General features: G+C 32.5%; 1 protein-coding gene across 1 annotated transcript in view; it reads right to left on the bottom strand.

Moving 5' to 3' along the window:
• Positions 1–1,093: 1,093 nt before the first annotated feature.
• Positions 1,094–22,821, bottom strand: part of ey (eyeless) — a 111,206-nt gene continuing 89,478 nt past the window's right edge. The window contains exon 8 of the mRNA XM_075306680.1: positions 1,094–1,686. Within this exon, the coding sequence (XP_075162795.1) occupies positions 1,185–1,686 (502 nt within the window). The 3' untranslated portion in view covers positions 1,094–1,184. The remainder of the gene's footprint in view (positions 1,687–22,821) is intronic.

The following is a 22,821-nucleotide window of genomic DNA, read 5'->3' on the forward strand; positions in this document are numbered from 1 at the left end:
TCCAGGTTTCATTAAAACATCGGAGGGCAATTGGACAACGTTCAGAGAGGAGACGCTGGAGGTAGTTATATTGGACACACATTTTCCTGGAAATCAGACGGTTGAGCCATGTTCTTGCGGTGCCACAGCGGCTCACCGGACATTTCCTATCGAGGAAATAGTATCGGAATCTAGAATAAAATGGGCGTGATTTAATTACTCCGGCTGAGTAACAAGCAGTGACTGACTTATCTCCTGGTTTTCGGCGATATATACAGGATGTATCAACTTTGCATAAATGTTAAAATATAGGAAATTTTCCTGTATTTTCATTATCTAAGTATGATCGATGTAATCGATCGTCTTTCGTCTTCATTTAGGAATCTTCAACTATCAGGTAACATTCAATGACGCTAACCTTTGTTGAAAAAAAATTGCACTAGAAAAATAGAAAATTTAGATTATTTTTGAAAATTCTAACTAAACAATATTACAAACAACGACATCACGCCGATATAACAAAAATAAGTAAATATTTTTTGACAAATTCAAGAAAATTTATTAGAAATAATTATTTTTTCAATTGTTAAAGAATATTTTGTAGTTTTAAGGAAAACATTGTAGTACAAAATTGCTAGAATGTCGTTAGTGCCATACGAAGTTCAAGATGGACGCATTTGGAGAAAAATTTACAAATTTAAAGAAATAATGAACAATTTTGTGAAAAGTACGAATTTAATAAATCTTTACCTTTACCATTTGTGTATAATTTTCCAGTTTTTAGTAACATTTAACAAAACAAGGCTTATTTCTCTTAAAAATCTTTGATATGTTATGTGACCTAATTTCAAACAATCAGAACCATATAGAGAACTAATAATAAAACCTAACAAATGTCAAAAAATACTTTAATTTGAATTCGCAGAGGCATGTCTCATAGATTTGAAATCGGAAATTTTTTGCGAACAGGCCTGAATATGTTTGGACAGCTTGGATGAAAGCTTTAATTCTATAATGTCGTTGTTCTATTTAATATTCCAATAAAAGTATACAAAATAGAGCCAATAGGTATGAAAATTGTAATTTAATTTAACTCCATTAAAATAAAACACAATTTAGGATTTTTACTTGGACATACATGTATTACCACACTACAAGTTAGAAGATTGTTAGTAATCTCGTTGAAAAATTGCATTAAATTGATCTCAGACCCACGGCGAGTAAAAGCAAGATGAAATAAAAGGCTGCTGTTGTTTATTCATTGCAGATGGACAGCTCGAAGATCGATTGTTGTTAATATTTACGTCGAAATTATGAGAACTCGCTGTAGAAACTGTACTGTACGCACTGCATGGTGCGTTAACAGATGAAGGTTCGGTTGTAACAGTATCAATCGAGGCAGTTAGCGATGTAGAAAACCCATCAGCTGAGAGAACTCCTGTACTATGTGATGCGCTACCTTCGGACACGCCACTGACATGGCTATATCCCCCATAGGTATTGCCGGCTGATGAACATTCCACATTGCTATTCTCAGAACCACAAATAGCCTTTTGCAGCTTTTCGGTTGGCGATATCGATAATTTTGGTGCAACAGTACAGTATATCGACGGTGAAACATATTCCTTTTGTTGAAACAATGGCGGTCCAATTGACGAAGTAATAACATGGCGTGAGAATGATACAGCTGTTGAAGTTGGAGAGCTGCTGGTATTATTGGAAATAAATAAAAAGAAAATACATGTTTTTTAGTTTAGTTTTTATTTAAAAGAACCTACACAGAGAGAAATATCACATAATTTTTTTTCAATTCAAATTATAATTACAGTTGGAAAATTATTGAATTCAATTAATAATCAACCAACCACAGGAACTAATTGGACACATCAAATATGGTATGATCAAATATGACGAGAACAGTAGTACTATAAGAAAAGGGATATTACTCCCATTAAAAATATCATATTACATTGAGTGTTAATGGGGTGTTTAAGTAGGTGGAATAAGTGTCCTAAAAAGGGTGTGGGGTTATATTTAATAGGGTGTTAAGTGATATGGGTCGGTAGGACTATGCGCCTGTGCACTTGAATCCCTATGGAGTGGTGTTAAAAAATATGTGCGCCTGTGCATAGAAATGTGTGGGTGTTAAGTGATATGGGTCTGTAGGACTATGCGCCTGCGGACTTGAATCCCTATTGGGTGGTGATGAGGGTATATAGGACTATGCGCATATACACTTGAATTATTTTTTGTGTTTATAAATGTATGTGTCTATGCTACCTTAGAAAATATGTGGGCATGTGTGGTCTATAGGGTAATATTGTATATTCTTTGGAAACGCTAGGTGTTAAGTGATGAGGCTATATAGGAGTATGCGCCTGTGCAATGGATTAATTTTATGTTCTTGGGAAATGTATGTGCCTATGCTGTCTTAAAAATATGTGCGCCTGTCTTTTAGTCAGAACTCTGCTATGAAGGTTAACGATTATGAGACAACATGCAGTTTAACATATGTGAATGCGTGAAATTTGGAAAATTGTATCCTATTACCTATAAGCGTATACACATACATATACTATAAATGAAAACGTCCAAGTGTTTTTTGTAAAACTAGAATTTATCGATTGAAACTCTTTTATCAAGGTCAACGAACAAGGGAAACAATATACATATTTTGATGCATGCTTGTGCAGGAAAATTTTTAAAGTGGTTTATTTTGTATCCATGTGTGTAAACCGAGATTGGAAAATCTTACACTTTCAAGTATTTGTTTATTTTTTTCTTGTGTGGAAATCAGCATTTTTCTAAAATCTTTTTTAGTCTTCTCTCGAGTCTCCCTAAAATTGTTCGGTTACAAAATCAATTGTATTCAAACTGTGTTTAAATATTAAATTAAAGTGAATTTATTCAAATTATTGATATTATATTAAAGTTTAATTGAGTGTTCGACGAACAAAAAACAATAATATTAAACTGTGTTTAAAATTATAAAAATACTTGTGATTTAAAAAAAAGATTGAAATTGTAGTAACGTTTCATTAAACAATAGAAAACACCAAGCAATAAAAAATAAATATATATACATATTAAACTATGTTTAAAATGATGAAAATACTTATGAAAATAGAAAACACCAAGCAATAAAGAATAAATATATATACATATTAAATTGTGTTTAAAATTATAAATATACTTATGATTTAAAAAAAAAGATTGAAATTGTAGTAACGTTTCATTAAACAATAGAAAACACCAAGCAATAAAAATAAATATATACATATTAAACTGTGTTTAAAATTATAAAAAAAAGAAATTAAAGTTATATTAAACTTTTAAAGTGTAAATTAGAACTTAACAAAATAATAAGAAAAACACCAAATAATTCAATAAAAGAAAAAAACAACGTTTTTAAAAATGGATCCTCGTCAATTAAATAATTTCATTGCTCAACAACTGTTAACAGATGTTGATATGTATAATTTCTATAAAAAGGGAATATGTGGTGGGATAGTACAATGCGTTACTAGATATTGTAAATCTAATAATAAATATTTAAGGGATTATAATGAGAGAAAACCTTCTTCTTATACAATGTATTTCGACTTTAAAAATTTGTATGGTTGTGCAATGTCACAATCCCTACCATGTGGCGGTTTCATTTGGGTTGAAGGTGAAGAATTCGAATTCTTATCTAATCCCGAAATAATAAAAAAACTTGATTCTGATGGTAAAGTTGGATATATATTTGAAGTAGGTCTCGTATGCCCATAGCATAAACATGACGAACATAATGACCTACCTTTTTGTGCTGAAAGCAAAAAGGTAGGTCAGTCTAAATGTAAAAAACTCATTACTGATTTTGCTGCAAAAGCTGAATATGTAATCGATTATAGAAATTTAATTCAATGTTTGGAAAATGGATTGATTTTAAAGAAGGTTCATCGTATTATAAAATACAACCAATCGGCATGGATGAAAAATATATTGATATTAATACCGACCCAAGAAAACTAGCTAATAATAGTTTCGAAAAAATTTCTTTAAATTAATGAATAATGCGGTATATGGAAAAACCATGGAAAATTTCGATAAAACGAAAGATCTCAGAACTGTAACCAATTGGCAACGAACGAATCGTAACCATTTGGGGGCAAGGGATTGGATATCTAAACCTAATTTTCATAGCATTTCGATATTTTCTGAAGATATGGTTGCGATACAACTGAAACGGGTAAGGGTAGTTTACAATAAACCTATATACACGGATGAAAAAGACTGTTTTCCATATGTTTGGCTATAAACATTATATGTTTGGAACACAAATTTTTAAACACAATATTTTTGAGTGCAAGCATATAATGTTCATAAACTAGCATAACATGTTTGGGACATATATGCTAATATGTTTGGCACATAAAATGTTTGTAAATATAATATGCTTGGATGCAAACATATATTAATTTAGAAATAGCTTATAATTATATATGTGTTTAGTAGCTTGGAGCGCTATTTAACAGGGAGCGATATTGAATTAAGTTGGTGGTTGTTGCTTGTTATTACAAAATTAACATTTTATTTTTCCTTGGGCAATTGATCAGCTACTTCTTTGATCCTTACAAACTGTGTGGTCCGCTGTTCGAATCCCCTTCCGGCAAAAGGTAAAATTAAAATAAAAAAATCAATAATTTCTTCTACAATGTTTCTTCTACAATGTTTGTATTACAGAAAAAGGTGCTAAGAACTAAAAAATCTCGTGGAAGTGAGAAAGATGTGAGGGAATATATAATTAGGCAGAAACAAAATTTTGAGCATTCAGGTCGAAAACCTATGTTGTTAGCACCTATATTACCTGTTTATTTTCATAATTCATTATGATTGTAAATATATAAATAAATAAATAAAATTTTGAGCACAATATTGTTTGGGAAATTTTTTTTAAGCATATAATATTTTTGGGTGCAAAATGCTTCCAAACATATTATATGTTCACATAATAACATATTGTTTTTTGGAAGACAACATTATTGAATTTGGATGCAAAAATACAAAATGTTTGGAACTTAGACTACCCAAACATATATTGTTTAGACCAATATGCTTTCAAACATATTATATATTGGAAGATATCAAACATATAAATGTATATGCTTGAAGCAAAAATGTATATGCTTTAAGCAAAATATGTTTGGGAGTATATGTTACAGAAGCGATTTTTTGTGAGGGTGTATTTAGGTTTTTGTATTTTAGAAATTTCTAAATGGAAAATGTATAATTTCCATCATCGCATAATGAAGGAAATTTTTGCAAATAATTTCAAACTAAATTATATGGATACACATTCCTTCATCTATTCTTTAGAAACGGAAGACGTATATGAAGATCTTAGGCCACATTTAGAAAAATATTTTGACATTTACGATTATCCTGCGGATAAATTTCCCTCATTAAATAAGAATGTTATGGAAATTATGAAAGATGAAAATTGTGGGGAAATAATGAAAGAATTTGTGGGTTTGCGGCCAAATATGTATTCCATACAAGATGGTAATCAAACCAAAAAAGCGAAAGGAGTGAAGTCGTGTATTATAAATAAATACAATATTAATGAATATAGAGATTGTTTATTTAATAAAATTAATTTTTATGATAATATGTATACATTTAAGTCAAAATTACATCAAATATATACTACAAAACTAAATAAAGTAATTTTAAGTAGTACTGATGATAAGAGATATATCCAAAATGATGGAATAAATACTCTTGCTTGGCATCATTATATTTTAGAAAAGGAAGATAATGAAATTACGTAGAATAAGACTAAATGTATATAGTGTAACAAACCTAGCAAAAATAGAAAAATAAATAAAAATAAACAAAAATTTTATTTTAAATTTGAAATATTTATGTTTTTTATTATGTTAAAAATTTAAAATGAATTGGTATGTATAATGCATTCTAATATATTTTATAACATTTTTCTAACAGTTCCACTTAGGGGTATATATTCTATTAAACGATCGTGTATAATAAGACAATATGCCACAGTATTTGCTGGGATGACAGGTTTCTAATTGTATTTTCAAATCAATAGGACCACTTTTGGTTGCTTCGTTTTGATGGCTTATATCATCAACAGCAATGGGATTCTCCTTAAATTCTCTGGATGATAACAGGGGTTGAGGTTCTTTCGTATAAAAACTTTGTTGGAACTTTGCATACATATCATATAGTATAGCATAGCGATTTTGATTGAATTTCAAATTTAAATCATCATAAGGATAAGTATCTGAATTTAAGTGTACTTTAATATTTGTAAGATTGCAGTGTCCAAACTTATTATCTTTCTCAAATGTAAATGCAATAAACCTGGGTCTTTCTCTATTTGTTGAAAGTTTTACATTCCAGCTGTTCCACCTGGAAATGTGGGGTTAAAATAACAATCCCAACTTCGGAATGCAATTGGTAGTGATTTCCCATCCTTAATTGTTTTCAAAAAGTTTTTTTATAATCAGATAATTGTATATGTTGAACTTTCCACACAATATTGGTTATCGTTAAGCGAAGATCTTCTTTATCATCTATTAAGTAACAGACGCCATTAACATTCGAACTACGCAATAGTATTAAATCATGTTTCGCATTACAAATTACTCTATTATAGTCCTCAGCAAACCTTAGTAATCGGTTAAGAGGAATACAAAAGTTAAAGGAATTTTGAGTAAAACCACCATCTATGTTTCATACAGCGTTAGTCATCATATTATTATCAAATGCATTTAGTGAAATAAATTTTTTTATTTTTGTTGAAGTTCCAAGATATCGGGTTTTTATTCAACCGTCGAACTGAACGGACGCGTTTTTTTAATAACGGATTATTTCATGGTAATGAGTACTTATTACGAATTTCACGGAAAATCAAACCACCATGCAGCAAAATTCAAAGTCATCCACTGGGTTGCTAACTTCAGGGCCCAGTGGACGGGTATCGACTGAAGTTATGAATTTGGGCAGTGACCAAGAGTCAGGCCCAATTAGTCGACCAGTAGACGGGTCGACAGGTGGCGACACTTTGGCAAGTCGAACCTTTTCTAAGGTAACGACATCAAAAGGAGGTAATCCCTCACGAAAGAGATTCAAAGAACGCAGAAATGCTTTGTTTATTCTAAAGAAATTAGGATCGACCACCATGGTGGTCTACGGAGTTAAGTAATATGAGGAAATCCTACAGGAAGCTCTTTAACAAAGCAAATACCACCAGAGCTCCTGAGGATTGGGGCGCTTACAAGATGAATCTGAAAGGATACAAGCGAGAACTGAGAAAGGCTCAGCATAACTCTTGGAATGTTTACTGCAGCAGTATTGAGAATACGTCAGAGGCTTCCAGACTACGGAATCCACTAACTCCGCTCCAGGTTTCATTAAAACATCGGAGGGCAATTGGAAAACGTCCAGTGTGGAGATGCTGGAGGTACTATTGAACACACATTTTCCTGTAAATCAGACGGATGTACCATGTTTTGGCGGTGCTACAGTGTCTCAGCGGTCATTTCCTATCGAGGAATTGTATCGGAATCTAGAATAAAATGGGCGTTAAATAGCTTTGGGTCATTCAAATCCCCCGGACCTGATGGAATTACTCCGGCGGAGTTACAAGTAGTGACTGACAGAATTATCCTTTGGTTGACGGTGATATATATAGGATGTATAAACTTAGCATATATTCCAGAAAAGTGGAGGGAAACAATAGTCGTTTTCATACCGAAAGCGGGAAAAGCCTCTCACTCGAGGGCGAAGGATTTCCGACCAATCAGCTTATCCTCACTCCTACTTAAAACTCTGGAGAGGATGATAGACATTTATCTTAGAACTAGCGCCGATTCAAGTTTGCTCTCGAAACGACAGCATGCATACTCAAAGGGCAGGTCTACTGAGGCCGCTTCGCATGAACTAGTCAGCTTTATCGAAAGCTCACTATCTGTCAATGAATACACAATCGTTGCGTTTCTAGGCATCGAAGGGACATTCAATAACGTCCGTCAGAGCTCGATATTAAATGGACTGGCAACTCTGAATGTTGATCCAGGTATACTTAGGCTGCTAGACGAACTGCTAATGAGGAGACGTATTTCAGCCACACTAGGACAAGCAAACATGCAAAGGTATGTGAATAGAGGCACTCAACAAGGAGGAGTTCGATCACCTCTTCTTTGGAATGTTGCTATAAACAACCTTCTGGTTTCCCTAGAAAAAGAAAGGATAAAAGTGGTGGCATACGTAGATGATGTGGCCCTAGCAGTCAGGGGAAAATTCCCATCCACAATCAGAGATGTTATACAAAGAGCCCTCCGGATGACTGAGAAATGGGCGAAAGAGAATGGTCTTGGAGTAAATCCTGCCAAGACAGAATTAGTCATGTACTGCAAAGATCGCAAAACTCCCACGGTTAAGCCCATATCCTTAGGGGGTATTGAAATTCCCTTTGGTGAGTGTGCAAAATACCTTGGCGTTATTCTGGACAAGAAGCTGAACTTTAGGCCTAATATTGAAGAAAGGGCGAGGAAAGCCAACGTAGTGGATTACACTCTGGCGAAACCACTTTTCGACAAAAAGTTTGAAACTCTAATTCCCAACAGTGAGGCGTGGTGTACACAGACCCCGGGGAATAAAAGATATATAGATTTTTACACTGATGACTCCAAATTCGATGGACAAGTGGGTTTCGCAGTATATTGTAAAGATCTGGAACTTCGAATAGCGAAAAGATTAACTAATCACTGTAGTGTTTTTCAGGCTGAAATATTAGCAATACAAGACGTGGCGAATTGGCTGAGAAGTAATGTTCCAAAAATTGTTGGCATTAATATATACTCAAACAGTCAACCGGAAATAAAATCCCTGGAAACGGCCATCGACTGCCGCAAATTTCTCAATGATATGGCTGAGCAGTACAATATTCACCTACTATGGGTGCCTGGCCATAGGAACATACCGGGGAACTGTCAAGCAGATGAGTTAGCAAGGCTAGGAACTACCTTACATATTCCAGGGGAACTAGAATCTGTTGGTATGTCTCTGGCAACCTGAAGGCTCTTACTGCGTGAGAAGGCCGTCATGACGGCAAATGTTCGATGGGAGAATTGCAAGGGTTGTAACGACACCAAGCAAATATGGCCCATTTAAACTTGATCCGCACACTAGATATGCTAGTGTTCTCAAGACGTCAGATATCACTTCTGATATCTGCTATAACGGATCGCTGCCTGATAGGTGAATTTGCAAAAACTATAATATAGGTGCGACGTACAATGACTATTGTATGAGCTGTCATGATGCGGAGGAAAAGGAATCAATGAAACACCTCTTGTGTGAGTGTCCTGCATTTTGTGTAAGGCGTAAGCAAATTTTAGGGGCATATAGCTTTAGATTACTGGCGGACCTGGAAAACGTTAACTTAAGCAATCTGTTAATGTTTTTGGAACAATCTGGTTGGTTCAACAAAAGAAAATAATAGAGAAGGCTCAGAGGTTAAAACTAGAAGTTCCCATATGTAATAGGTACTTTTAGTTAAATGTGGTATCACAATGGACTGAATAGTCTAAGTGAGCCTGAAACTAAATCGTACTGCCACTCTAACCTAACCTAACCTAAAATATCGAGTGCGATCAATTTCAATTCCATTAATTTCGTATCGAATTTCATCAAACATTCCATTAATTTCGTATCGAATTTCATCAAACATGTATGCCACTATTGTTTCTCAATCTTGCGCTAGCAACATCTATTCCACTTGAAATTTTTAAGCTTCCTTCAATCTAAATATAACTTCCGATGGTAAAATATATAAGTCTTGGTTTTGAATAGTACTTCGTATTTCATCATTGTTTTTAAAGGATTGTATTTAAGGTACATAGCTATGATAGTCTCCTTCTATAATATCTTAATCGGCAAATGGTTTTTCAGTTATATTTAAAATTTCAGACATGTTGATTCACTTATAGATTGATTTCTTTTAATAATGCTTTATTTTCCTTGGTTAAGCGTGGTCTTTCCCGCTTGACAGTTTGAATAATAGTGTGCGACATATTTCGTTTATTTTTGTATTTATTGTGTGGTTTGATTATGTTATTTAAATTATCGGGTTTATATTTATTATAAGTTATCATTTTCGTTTTGGACGCAAGTGAATTCGGAAATCAATTAGATAACATTCATACTCATTATTTGATAAGTCTATAGAAGGGGAATAAATTGAATTTAAAATTGAATTGAAATTTTTCTGCTCAAATTTAGTGTTCTTAACATAATGAAGTTTGGAATACGAATAAATAAAACACAAAAGATATTTCATTTTTTAATAAATTTTATTGGTCATATAGTAATTAGAGTACATTATTTTTATTTATCCATGAATTATGTTCTTTGGGAAAACCCAACCATTTTACAAAGACGTTATTATCCTTAATTTTTAATATTTTTTCTACAAGATATATATCAGGATACTTTGTTATCAAAAGTTCTTCTTTATAGAATCCACCTTTTATTGGATATCCCTTATAATCTTCCAAGAGATATGTAGTGAGATTTGTATTTCGAATAGAACATATTTTAAAAATCTCAGTGGTCCAGTTTGGGTATATCCTTTTTCAAATATATGCTTATACTTAATAATTTGAGGTATTTCATCCCGAAGTTTTTTTATGTCATTACTTAAATCTCTCTGGAAATCTTCTCGTATGTACTGCATTTGTGAATATAAATATGTTTGGTTGACTGCGTCTGTGGCTTGCGTTGGGGGAGCAAGGTTTTTATTTTTTTTTTATTTTGGACATTAAGGTTGTTATGTGAGTCCAGAGTGATCCCCAAAAATTGCGAAACATTTCGCCGTTATGTATCCGGGTAACGTTGCTGATAATGTCCAAATTTGTCAACGGTCATAGGTTTTATAAATTTATTAATATTTTTGTTTTCTTTTTTTACTTTATTATATTTGCTTCGCGCAATTCCTCAATAATTGATACGATTTCATTGGAATGATTATTATTACCAGCTTGTTGTGATGCTAACAAGAGAATCAAACGATCGACTAACTCGTTAGGATCATCCCAGTATATATAGAAGCGTTTTTGAAAATGTAATGTCATTAATCCTTTACCAATGTGGGTATCAGTTATCTTTTTTATAATATTTTTTTACTTGTACCCTTGGTTTGATTTTATCCTACCATTCTGCTTATTTGTGTTTTTTAATATAGTTTTATAAATATTCAATTCTGTAGAATCATAGTTTTTAGGACGTTTTGAGAAGAGCAAGTCAAACAATCCTGGTGTAAATTGCCAACGTTGAGTTCCAATAATAATTATTTCATTATTTACATGTATATCTTGGTTACCAAACTTCCATTCTCCATTTTTATTTATATTAGGTCCAAACACTGCATCCAACTTATTACTCTCATCCCGTGAATAAAATGTTTCATCATCTCCCTGTTCCGAAATTTCTTGTGAGTTCATTTCATCATTATTTGGGTAAATTGTACTATCCATATTAGATTTTTCGCTTTTAATAATATTTCTACCAACAATCTCTTGGTTTTTCGTTTTATGTGGTGTGCTAGTAATAAGGCGTTTTGCATATATGTTTTTTACCTCCGTATCTGGTTCAGGTTTTATTAAGGAATTATTGTGAACATTTTCGTTTGTTAATGTTACAAGTTTGTTAACCCTTTCGACCCTAAAGTTGCCTGTGGTCAACTTTTTGTGTTTTGAGACTCACTGTCAGCGTTGTTTTTGTTTTTGTTCATACAACTGTAACGGTATCGAAAGCTACAACCAGATGCCACCAACATATAGTTCTGAAATTAGCTTTTGGAAATGCCTTAGTGGAACTGGCTCTATTTTATATTTCAGGTAATGCATAAACCAAAAATATGTAACCAGTTAAAAAAAAAAAAAAATTTGTGGCGTTTATAAAATAAGTTTATGTCGCGTAGTACTCGCTACATAAATGGCTTCAAGTAATGCTATGGGGAATGCTGTGTTGACAAACCCAACAAGTCTACGTGCTAACTTCAAAATTTACTTCATTGATTTTTGCAAATAGAGAAACAAAAGAGAACAAAATAAAGTCCCGCTATTCGTAGACACTTCTTGCGTTGAAGAGATGATTGGTTTCAAAGTCATTCGAGTTGTACCGATCATTGCGTTCACAGCAAATAAGTGAATTAATCAATTAAAAGCGAAAAAATAAGGTAAGATGAGTAGCAAAAGAAATATTAAAAGACTAATTAAAAATATTATATTACATGTTAGCCTGATACCGAAACAGGCAATTGACGTCCAAATGCATTATATCTAATTATACAATTATTATTCGAGCTTTTATGGACAGATATAGATTAAGGAACATGGTTAATAGAGCCATTGAAAAGAAAACGCCAGATACAAATCTATACACGCCTGGACTGTACATGTTTCGGTTCGGGCGAATGAACCTTTCCACAGCCTTTAGTATAGATCTGGCTGGGAGAGATAACTCAATTTTGGGCCCTTTATGCTAACTCCTTATGGAGAAAACATTTGGGAAATTTCCTCTTACAAATTGAATCATCTTTTCTCCCACTGTACATCATCTTTTCATATAACTTACAAGTCCCTTAATCTTATTTTATTTCGTTTTGTTACATAGTAATGCAACAACACGAAATTTATTTTTAGAAAGCTAATTTGTTAGAAATTCACCTAAGTGGTGAACAGTCGAACAATGCTTATTGTTTCTACAGTCAACTACAACATATGACAATTAACAGAAACTGGTTTCCAGGATACAACAACAATTGTAACGCGTTTTCTTTTCAATGGCTCTATTAACCATGTTCCTTAATCTATATCTGTCCATAAAAGCTCGAATAATAATTGTATAATTAGATATAATGCATTTGGACGTCAATTGCCTGTTTCGGTATCAGGCTAACATGTAATATAATAAGCAACGATGAGCCCGTCGTAAAACTAGGAAAAACACGACTAATGTACGCGTTAGAATTGTTGTTGTATCCTGGAAACCAGTTTCTGTTAATTGTCATATGTTGTAGTTGACTGTAGAAACAATAAGCATTGTTCGACTGTTCACCACTTAGGTGAATTTCTAACAAATTAGCTTTCTAAAAATAAATTTCGTGTTGTTGCATTACTATGTAACAAAACGAAATAAAATAAGATTAAGGAACTTGTAAGTTATATGAAAAGATGATGTACAGTGGGAGAAAAGATGATTCAATTTGTAAGAGGAAATTTCCCAAATGTTTTCTCCATAAGGAGTTAGCATAAAGGGCCCAAAATTGAGTTATCTCTCCCAGCCAGATCTATACTAAAGGCTGTGGAAAGGTTCATTCGCCCGAACCGAAACATGTACAGTCCAGGCGTGTATAGATTTGTATCTGGCGTTTTCTTTTCAATGGCTCTATTAACCATGTTCCTTAATCTATATCTGTCCATAAAAGCTCGAATAATAATTGTATAATTAGATCTAATTAAAAATTATTATTATATAGGTTGAAGCCATGACTTCCATAATAAGTCCCTCTGGAATAAAGAAGAGTTTAAAAGGAATACTAAACGATGATGTGATTTTGAAGTACAACATTGGAGGCATCCATGGAAAAGAGTGCATTAAAAATTAAAAAAAAAAACTTTTACAACTCTTTATTAGGTACTTATATAAAGTTAATGTTCATATTTACTATTTTATCAATTTTTATATTTTTTCATTACAGAGTCAATTGCATCAGATCCAGTGGCGTCCCAATTAAGAAAGGCAATACGATTACAGAAAAAACGATATTTCAAAAATAAATGCGTGGCAAATTCAAAATCTAATAATTAGAATTTTTATTTTACTCTTTTTGTAAACATATTTTAGGAAATAATATTAAATTCCATAAATACAGAACTCCATTTATGTTTCCTCTTATTGTCTATATATTATTTTGTTCTATTTTATTATAGTAATATTTTAAGAAAAATAGTGTTATTTTATAACCATACTGAATTCCACTTATGTTTTCCTTTATTTATTGTATATTTTTATTTTTTACTTCTAAAGCCGTACAGAATTCCATTTATGTTATCTTTTATTTCTTATACATTTTTAAATAAAAAATAAAATTGAAAAATTAAATTAAATGGTTTTCCTATGAATAACAAACAATTTGTAAAAAAACTGGTGCTATTACTGGTTTCACCACTATACTTTAGTAGTTAGTGGCTACGAAGTTGCTCTGTATCTGATCGTGGATTACTTATCAGTAGGGGGTTCTTTAGAACTAGTTAGGGAGCTAGTTATACGTAATGCTAATTGAAGGTGACTGACTCCCTCCAATGACAAGCCCATGTTAAATTCACCAGTTTTTTAATGGAAAGAAGTCAAATGTGGAACCAGCCCTGCTTACATGAGATTTAGTTATTCTACAGGTTTGAAACTAACTCTCGTGTCTACAGGGGCTTCATACTTGCGAACACACATAAACCAAAACCAGTTTTTGGTGCTTAAACCCAAAGATTATAGAAGAGGAAGATGGGAGATTGGCTACTGAGCACATCAAACCATTTACCACATTAGTTTAATACTCGAACCAAACGCGTATACGACAAGTATTGACATAGCATTAAAATGCAAATAAAAAGAAATTAAGTGCACGAAATAAATTTCCATAAAGGGGAAAATGTAATTTATTTTGTTGTTGGCTAAAAATTAGCATTGTTTCATTAAGAAAATTAAATTTTTCATTTAAAAAATAAAAACGAAAAACAACTAAAATATTACAAACATGTATTGAACTAACATGGTAAATGCAACATTTGGTATGACGCATGCCAATTTCCTATCTTCCTCAAGTTTATTGTCTTTGCTAGAGGTCTGCACAATTCCATTTGTAAATGAAGAGTACACGTGTACTTGCTACATGAGTACATCTATTTGAGAGAGTCGCAAAACAATTGGTACACATTTTGATGAACACAAAAAGCCACGAGTAACTTCTTGTTGCTACTCTGATGTCTTCACTACCAACAAACACATATTCCTCTTTCTCTCTTATTGAAGTGTACTCACAGTGATCACGTCGAGTATGTTGCGAGAACAAAACTTCATAGAGTACTCCATGTACCACCTGCAGTTTCAGAAATACAAGAAAACATTTACTCTCCATAATATATGTTTTCGGATTGATATAAAGAACGGCAAACGTTAAGGTAAGTGTGTGATATACATAAATATATGAAATATGTGATATACATACATATCTATGATTAATAACAATGGAAACTCTTGCTGAGAAATACTTGTGGTACAACGTGAAGTGAAGAGAATCCATGTTGTACTTTTTCTCAAGTACTTGCATTTTTATTGTTCCTTTTTTTCGGAACACATATTGCTTCGGATAAGTACTTGGTGGTATTTGACAAGCAAGTGTTCTCTTCACTTCACTATTTGCGCTCTGAGAGAAAGGCAGTGTATGTACTATATTCGACAGCGAATTGCATACATGTAGTGAAAAGTTATTCGATGCAGACCTCTAGTCTTTGCTTAAACCAAAGCATATCACGATACTCTGTACATGTAACACACAAATACCAAATCTTTATGCCCTGTTCCTGTATATCGAACGAAAACCAGTTCGAAAGAAAGGCAGTCACTCGAATTCGAATGAATTTTTCTATTTTTGAAAGTTCGATTCGTTTGTATGAGAATACATTGATTATTAAAAATGAGTATTTTTAAATTTTTGGCCTGAGAATTCATTCAAATGTTAACAATGCTTTTACTTTTTTCTTGACACTTATAGTATATGTTTGTTTATTACTCGACAACAAAATATGAAGTGACTTGCCTTTCGAAATAAAAGAACAAAAATCAATTTTCTTTCGTTTGGAATACGAAAGAAAGCTTTCGTTCGGTATACAGGAACAGGCCATTAGTTTTCTGTGAGAGTATCAATGAGAACAAATGTTTGTTTTGCATTCTCATTAGGTATGTCTCATAAAGGAATATCAAGCTGAAATTTTCTTATTTTAAGCCATAGTAGGCTTGAAATAACAAACGAAATGCAAGCATTTCAACCAAAGATTATAGATTACAGAAGATCGGAGATTGGCTACTGAGCACATCAAACCATTTACCACATTAGTTTAATACTCGAACCAAACGCGTATACGACAAGTATTGACATAGCATTAAAATGCAAATAAAAAGAAATGAAGTGCACGAAATAAATTTCCATAAAGCGGAAAATGTAATTTTTTGTTGTTGCCTAAAATTGAACATTGTTTCATTAAGAAAATTAAATTTGTCATTTAAAAAATAAAAACGAAAAACAACTAAAAGATTACAAACATGTATTAAACTAATCTGGTAAATTCAACATTAGGTATGACGCAAGCCAATTTCCTATCTTCCTCAAATCTATAATCTTTGATTTCAACAACACTAACCTATGTTAGCATTGAACACAAACACGAAACTCTGTACATATAAATATACAATACCAAATCTTTTGTTTTTTGTTGTAGTATCAATGAAACCAAATCTTTATTTTATTATCTTTATTTATCAAGAAATAGTTTTCTTATTTTAAGCCATAGTCGGCTTAAGATAGCAAACAATATACAAGCCAATACTACACCCTCAAAAAAAATCGCTTCTTTAACATATGTTCCAAACATATTTTGCAGGAAGCACATATATTATTGTATACTGCCGAAACATTAATATGTTTGTTTTATGTGAACATATTATATGTTTGGAAGCATTTTGAGCCAAAAATATTATATGCTTGGAAGAATTTTTTCCAAACTCGATTGTGCTCATGCCATAACATACTCTTAATTTTCACTTCCACGAAATTGTTTAGTTCTTGGCACCTTTTTCTGTAATACAAATAATGTTGAAGAAATTATTCACTTTTATAAATTTTACCTTTCGCCTGCACGGAGAATCGAACCGAGGACCATACAGTTTGTAAGGCAACACACTATCCACTGGACTACGTAACTGTTATAGTCACCAGTAGATAATTATCGTTATAAGTTACATTTATATAGCATAGTTTGCAGCGCCCACGAGCCCATGCAAACATAACATTATTTAACAGAAACATACATTTGTTTGCCACGTGGAGCAGTGGTTAGGGTCGTGGGTTCAATCCCTACTCCTTTTTTTAATTTACACATTTGTATTTATACTTAAATTTTTATAATGAAACTTCGAAATGTGGGTTATTAAAGATTTATAGTCAGTAACAGTGCTTGATATAAACGAAATTGACTGATTTTTGGATAAAATATTATTTTTTTTTTTTGCAAAAATAACAATTTTGTAACAAAAAACTGGCGTGAACAGTTTTTTACTAGCATTTAACACCATCGCTCTAAAATGCCTTTTATTTTTCTTTAATAATTAATTTTAAAGAAAATAAACTTTTTAAATTGTTTTAGCTGCAAAACTCGAACTTATTGCCCGCTTTTATATTTGAAGGTGTCCGTCAACTCCTCGTGGACTACTTATTAATAAAGAGGAACTAAACTTTGTTTTTATACATTTTACTGTGTAATTTTTCACTATTTCCTCCTTATTTCATTTTACTGTCCCAAAAAAGTGTAAAAAGAGTATAGTGCCCTTTCGTTATTTTTATGAAGACCCCTGATTTCTTTTAACGAACCAACAAAAAATTGTACCCATAATGCCAAAATGATAAACAAAACACATGTCCACACATACATAAAATGCTGCTCTCAAGGCGAAAACATATGCTGTTTGGTTTTCAAATGTATATTCTCTTGGTTCCGAATGTCTATTCTCTTTATTCAAATTAAATAATATTTAGACTTAAGCATATCAAATTGTTGGCCTTATCATAAAACCGTTTTCCGAAACAACATACAAGCGGTTTCACAGAAATTGTTCTCTTTTGATTCTTTTGCTGTGTTATGTTGATATTTTTCGACAACTTTCCCGGTTTCCATCTCCATTTCTTTCTTTATACGCTCTCTGTCGCTTTGAATAAAATATCACAGCATTTGTATGTTTAGTCGAAATTTGTATATTTATATATGTTTGCATCCACACATATGATTTTTATGAAACATTTATGGCCCAAACATAATATATTCTAACATATTAACATAGATGTCCCAAACATTTAGTGTTAGTTTAGGAACATTACATGTTCGCACTTAAATATATTGTGTTTTAAAATTTTGCCCGAAACACATTGTGTTTATATCGGAACATATGAAAAACATATTTTTCTAACAGTGTACTACAAGCAAAAAAAAAAAAGGTTTCCGGGGGTTGAAAATCGATGAGATCATCGAGGAAAAAAACTCTATTTTGTGCTCTGTTTACCTAACTCTCATAGACAAATTAAGTAACAATTTTCTTGTTTTAACTCAAAACAAGCTTAAATCAAACTTTCAGTACTACTTCAGTACTTGGTCAAATAAGAACACTCTGTACTTAATATGAGTATAACTTAGTACTTGCATACTTAAAATTTTAAGTACGAATTCAGGCTAAAAATAAGAATTTGTAACTTGATTTTAGAAATCTACTGTTCTTTGGGTGTATATGAAGGAGTTACCGTTTATGTGTGGATCTTCTTCAACACCAAATAACTTTTTGTTTCAACCCCCTTTTGATAGTAGAGAGCTAAACAAAGATGGACATAAAAAGTATATTTATTGTAAAAAATGCATCAATGGATTGGATTGGCGAGATGGCTCTTGAGATTATTGCAGTGTTGGTGACGTTCTATCCCCTCTCAACAAATACAAATATATTTCTTGTGGGCCGTGCAAAGAAAGATTTTTTGGAACGTTATATCAACACAATAATCATAGATTTAGGAAATAAAAAAAATTAAAAATTATTTTACCACTTGCACTAATGTTGTGCACAGTGGTGCAAGATATAAATGTTTACTCATTAAGTTGTTTAAAATTGTTAACTTTATAGAACACAACTTTCCCTGTATCAAAGATTTAGTGGAAGAAAAATAAAGAATTTAATATTTCAGGATTTAAGGATATATTTGATGTTGGATATCGTCTTAACAATAAACAGCTTGGTGACCATCGCAAATGTTCCCTTAACGGACAGTCATCAGGCAACCACTCATAGATTTCAAAACAAAAATAGCATTTTGCTTTATCCAGATCTCCCATGGAAAACATGTCTAACATGACCAACTTTTTACAATCTATAAATTGTAATGGTCAATTTTGAAACGTTTTCAAACGTTCGTCTTCTCTTTCCAATTTTTTATATTCTGGTTGGACTGAATACATCTTTACAATTGAGCAATCTAAAAACGACTAACACCCCTTTTCCCATGCATTTCATAACACACCACATATTTTAATATTATAAAATAGAAGGGAAAAGTTGTGATTTTCATATTTTTTTTTTCAAATTGAAATAGCAAAGGATCCACCAGATATGCGATCAATCATTTCTTTAGACAGATAATTGTATCTTTTGGGCAAATATATGACGTGATTTTCAAGAATAAGTAGAATAGAGTCGCCATACTTTGTACAGGTTCTATAAGCCCCTTCAATATAATATATTTTATCCAACTCCATATCTCTGAGATGTAAAATTTTCTTATTACTCAGCGAGTTGAGAGTACAAATGAGTCCAGCTTTGTTGCTTGTAATCTGTTGGAATAGGGAATCAATGTTATGTACCGCCATTGTAAAATTTAGACGAACTTTTTTCTTTGTGGAGAATAAAATATATATTTATTTTTTGTCAATTTTAAAAACACGAATTAAGGAAAACACGAACAGTTTTAGGGAAAGTTGAAAGAAAACTAAAAATAGTGTCCAGACAACTGTTTAAAAACGTATTTGAAAAAATACGACTTTCAAATAATTTTAGAGAAGAGAAACTTTTGTATTTAGAGAGAAAAGAGAATTTTTCAGTATCAAATATCTGTTCTTCCACTTAAGATTAACTGCATACGGAATTCGTAGACATGCAGTGTCTTGCAGTTTAGACCACACAAGTTGATTTCCACTATATGGCATAACAAAGCAAAAAATGACAAATACTTGATAGTGTAAGATTTTCCTATCTCTTTATACACATAAGGATACGAAATAAACCACTTCAAAAATTGTCCTGCACAAGCATGCATCAAAATATTTATATTGTTTCCCTTGTTCGCTGACCTTGATAAAAGAGTTTCAATCGATAAATACTAGTTTTACAAAAAAAAAAAAAAAAAACACTTGAACGTTTTCATTTAAAGTATATGTATGTGTATACGCTTATCGGCAATAGGATACAATTTTCCAAATTTCACGCATCCACATATGTTAAAATGCTTATTTTCCCAATCGTTAATCGTTAACTGACTAAAATACAGGCGCACATATTTTTAAGGCAGCATACACGCACAGAAAAACCATGTTTGGACATGGTTGCCGCATCCATTTAATGCTTATCTAGAGCATGTAATTGCCGGAAAACCATGTATTTTGTCTTTGTAAAAATAGTTTTCGAGCGGAGAAAAATATATGGTGGCAATAAGCATTTGAATGGTTCTCAAATACCGCAAACATGTTCTATCATTTAAATGAGAATTTGAGACCATTAAATGGTCGGGAAAATCATGTACCTGACCATTCAATTTTTTTTTACTTTTTTACAGGGAAAAAAGTATTTTGATAGGTTAAGTATAGACATGTCTAGAACCAATACATGGCCATAAAGACTATTTACATTTTTTTCGTGACGATTTAATTTTTTAACTTTTTTGCAGCGAAAAGAATTTTATAAAAACATTGAGCAGGTACACACGATTTTGCGCGTCAGTCGTGTGTTGATTGTTTCTAGGAATGGACGGAGAATACGGATTTACTGTGTTTTGAGTGTGTGTGAGTAACGAATTAAACTCACGAAAATATTCCTGCTCAATATTCCGGTTAAGAGTTAAATTCAATTACAATTTTTGTGACACCTGGGATGTTAAGAGTTTAATAACACTCCCGATTTTAATAATGCTCATGTTTCAGACACTTCGGTAAGGTAAATTAATCGTAAAATTATTCGTGAGTCACGATATTTTTCGTGAGTCACGGTATTTTTCGTGAGTCACGACGTTTTCGTGCGTGAGTGTGCCTGAGTACAAATTTTCTTTTCGTGAGTGTGCGTGAGTCCTACCAAAAAATATCGTGCGTGAGTATGATTTTTCAGTCGTGAGCCTGCGTGAGCGTGAGTAAACTATTACTCACGTGCACACCTCTACTTCAGACCCATATCACTTAATGCGCTTTGCAGACTATCAGTTATTCCGGACGACAGTGCTCGTTTCGAACATATCCCATATATTGTGCACATTATGAACACAAACGTTATATTAATGAAACCCAACCAATTATTGCATTTGAATGTAGTCCTTGGTAGTGTATTATTTTTTGTTAAGATCTTTGAAATAGGATTTATATACTCGTACAGTAGGAAATAATATTTATTGATAAATTAAGTAATTATACCCTTCACCACTACTGTGGTACAGGCTATAATAAGTTTGTGCATTTGTATGTAACGCCAAGAAGGAGTAATCATAGACCAACCTTTTATTATACGGATCGGCTTAGAATTAAATTCTGAGTCGATTTAGCGATGTCCGTCTGTCTGTCTGTCTGTCTGTTGATGTATTTTTGTGTGCAAAGTACAGCTCGCAGTTTTAGTCCGATTGTCCTAAAATTTGGTATAGGGTCCTGTTTCGGCTCAAAGACGATCCCTATTGATTTTGGAAAAAATCGGTTCAGATTTAGATATAGCTGCCATATATATTTTTCACCGATCTGGTCATAATTGGCGTGTATATCAACCGATCGTCCTCAAATTCCGTATATCCGAATATTTTATTGGTCTCCAAAAAATTGCAAAATATCAGCCAAATCGGTTCAGATTTAGATATAGCTCCCATATATAGCTTTCGCCCGATTTACACTCATTTGCCCACAGAGGCCAATTTTTATCTCCGATTTAGTTGAAATTTTGCACAGGGAGTAGAATTAGCATTGTAACTATGCGTCCTAAATTTGGTTGAAATCAGTTCAGATTTGGATATATCTCCCATATATAGCATTCGCCCGATTTACACTCATATGACCACAGAGGCCAATTTTTAACTCCGATTTAGTTGAAATTCTGCACAGAGAGTAGAATTAGCATTGTTGCTATGCGTGCCAAATTTGGTTGAAATCGGTTCAGATTTAGATATAGCTCCCATATATATGTTTTTCTGAATTCGACAAAAATGGTCAAAATACCAACAATTTCCTTGTAAAATTGCCACTGCTTAGTCGAAAAGTTGTAAAAATGACTCTAATTTTCCTAAACTTCTAATACATATATATCGAGCGATTAATCATAAATAAACTTTTGCAAAGTTTCCTTAAAATTGCTTCAGATTTAAATGTTTCCCATATTTATACCCTTCACCACTACTGTGGTACAGGGTATAATAAGTTTGTGCATTTGTATGTAACGCCAAGAAGGAGTAATCATAGACCAACCTTTTAGTATACGGATCGGCTTAGAATTAAATTCTGAGTCGATTTAAATGTTTCCCATATTTTTTTTACTAACATTGTGTTCCACCCTAGTGCATTAGCCGACTTAAATTTTGAGTCTATGGATTTTGTAGAAGTCTATCAAATTCTGTCCAGATCGAGTGATATTTAAATGTATGTATTTGGGACAAACCTTTATATATAGCCCCAACACATTTGACGGATGTGATATGGTATCGAAAATTTAGATCTACAA

Source organism: Haematobia irritans, chromosome 4 (assembly GCF_050003625.1).
Source record: "Haematobia irritans isolate KBUSLIRL chromosome 4, ASM5000362v1, whole genome shotgun sequence".
Taxonomy (NCBI): Eukaryota; Metazoa; Arthropoda; class Insecta; order Diptera; family Muscidae; genus Haematobia; species Haematobia irritans.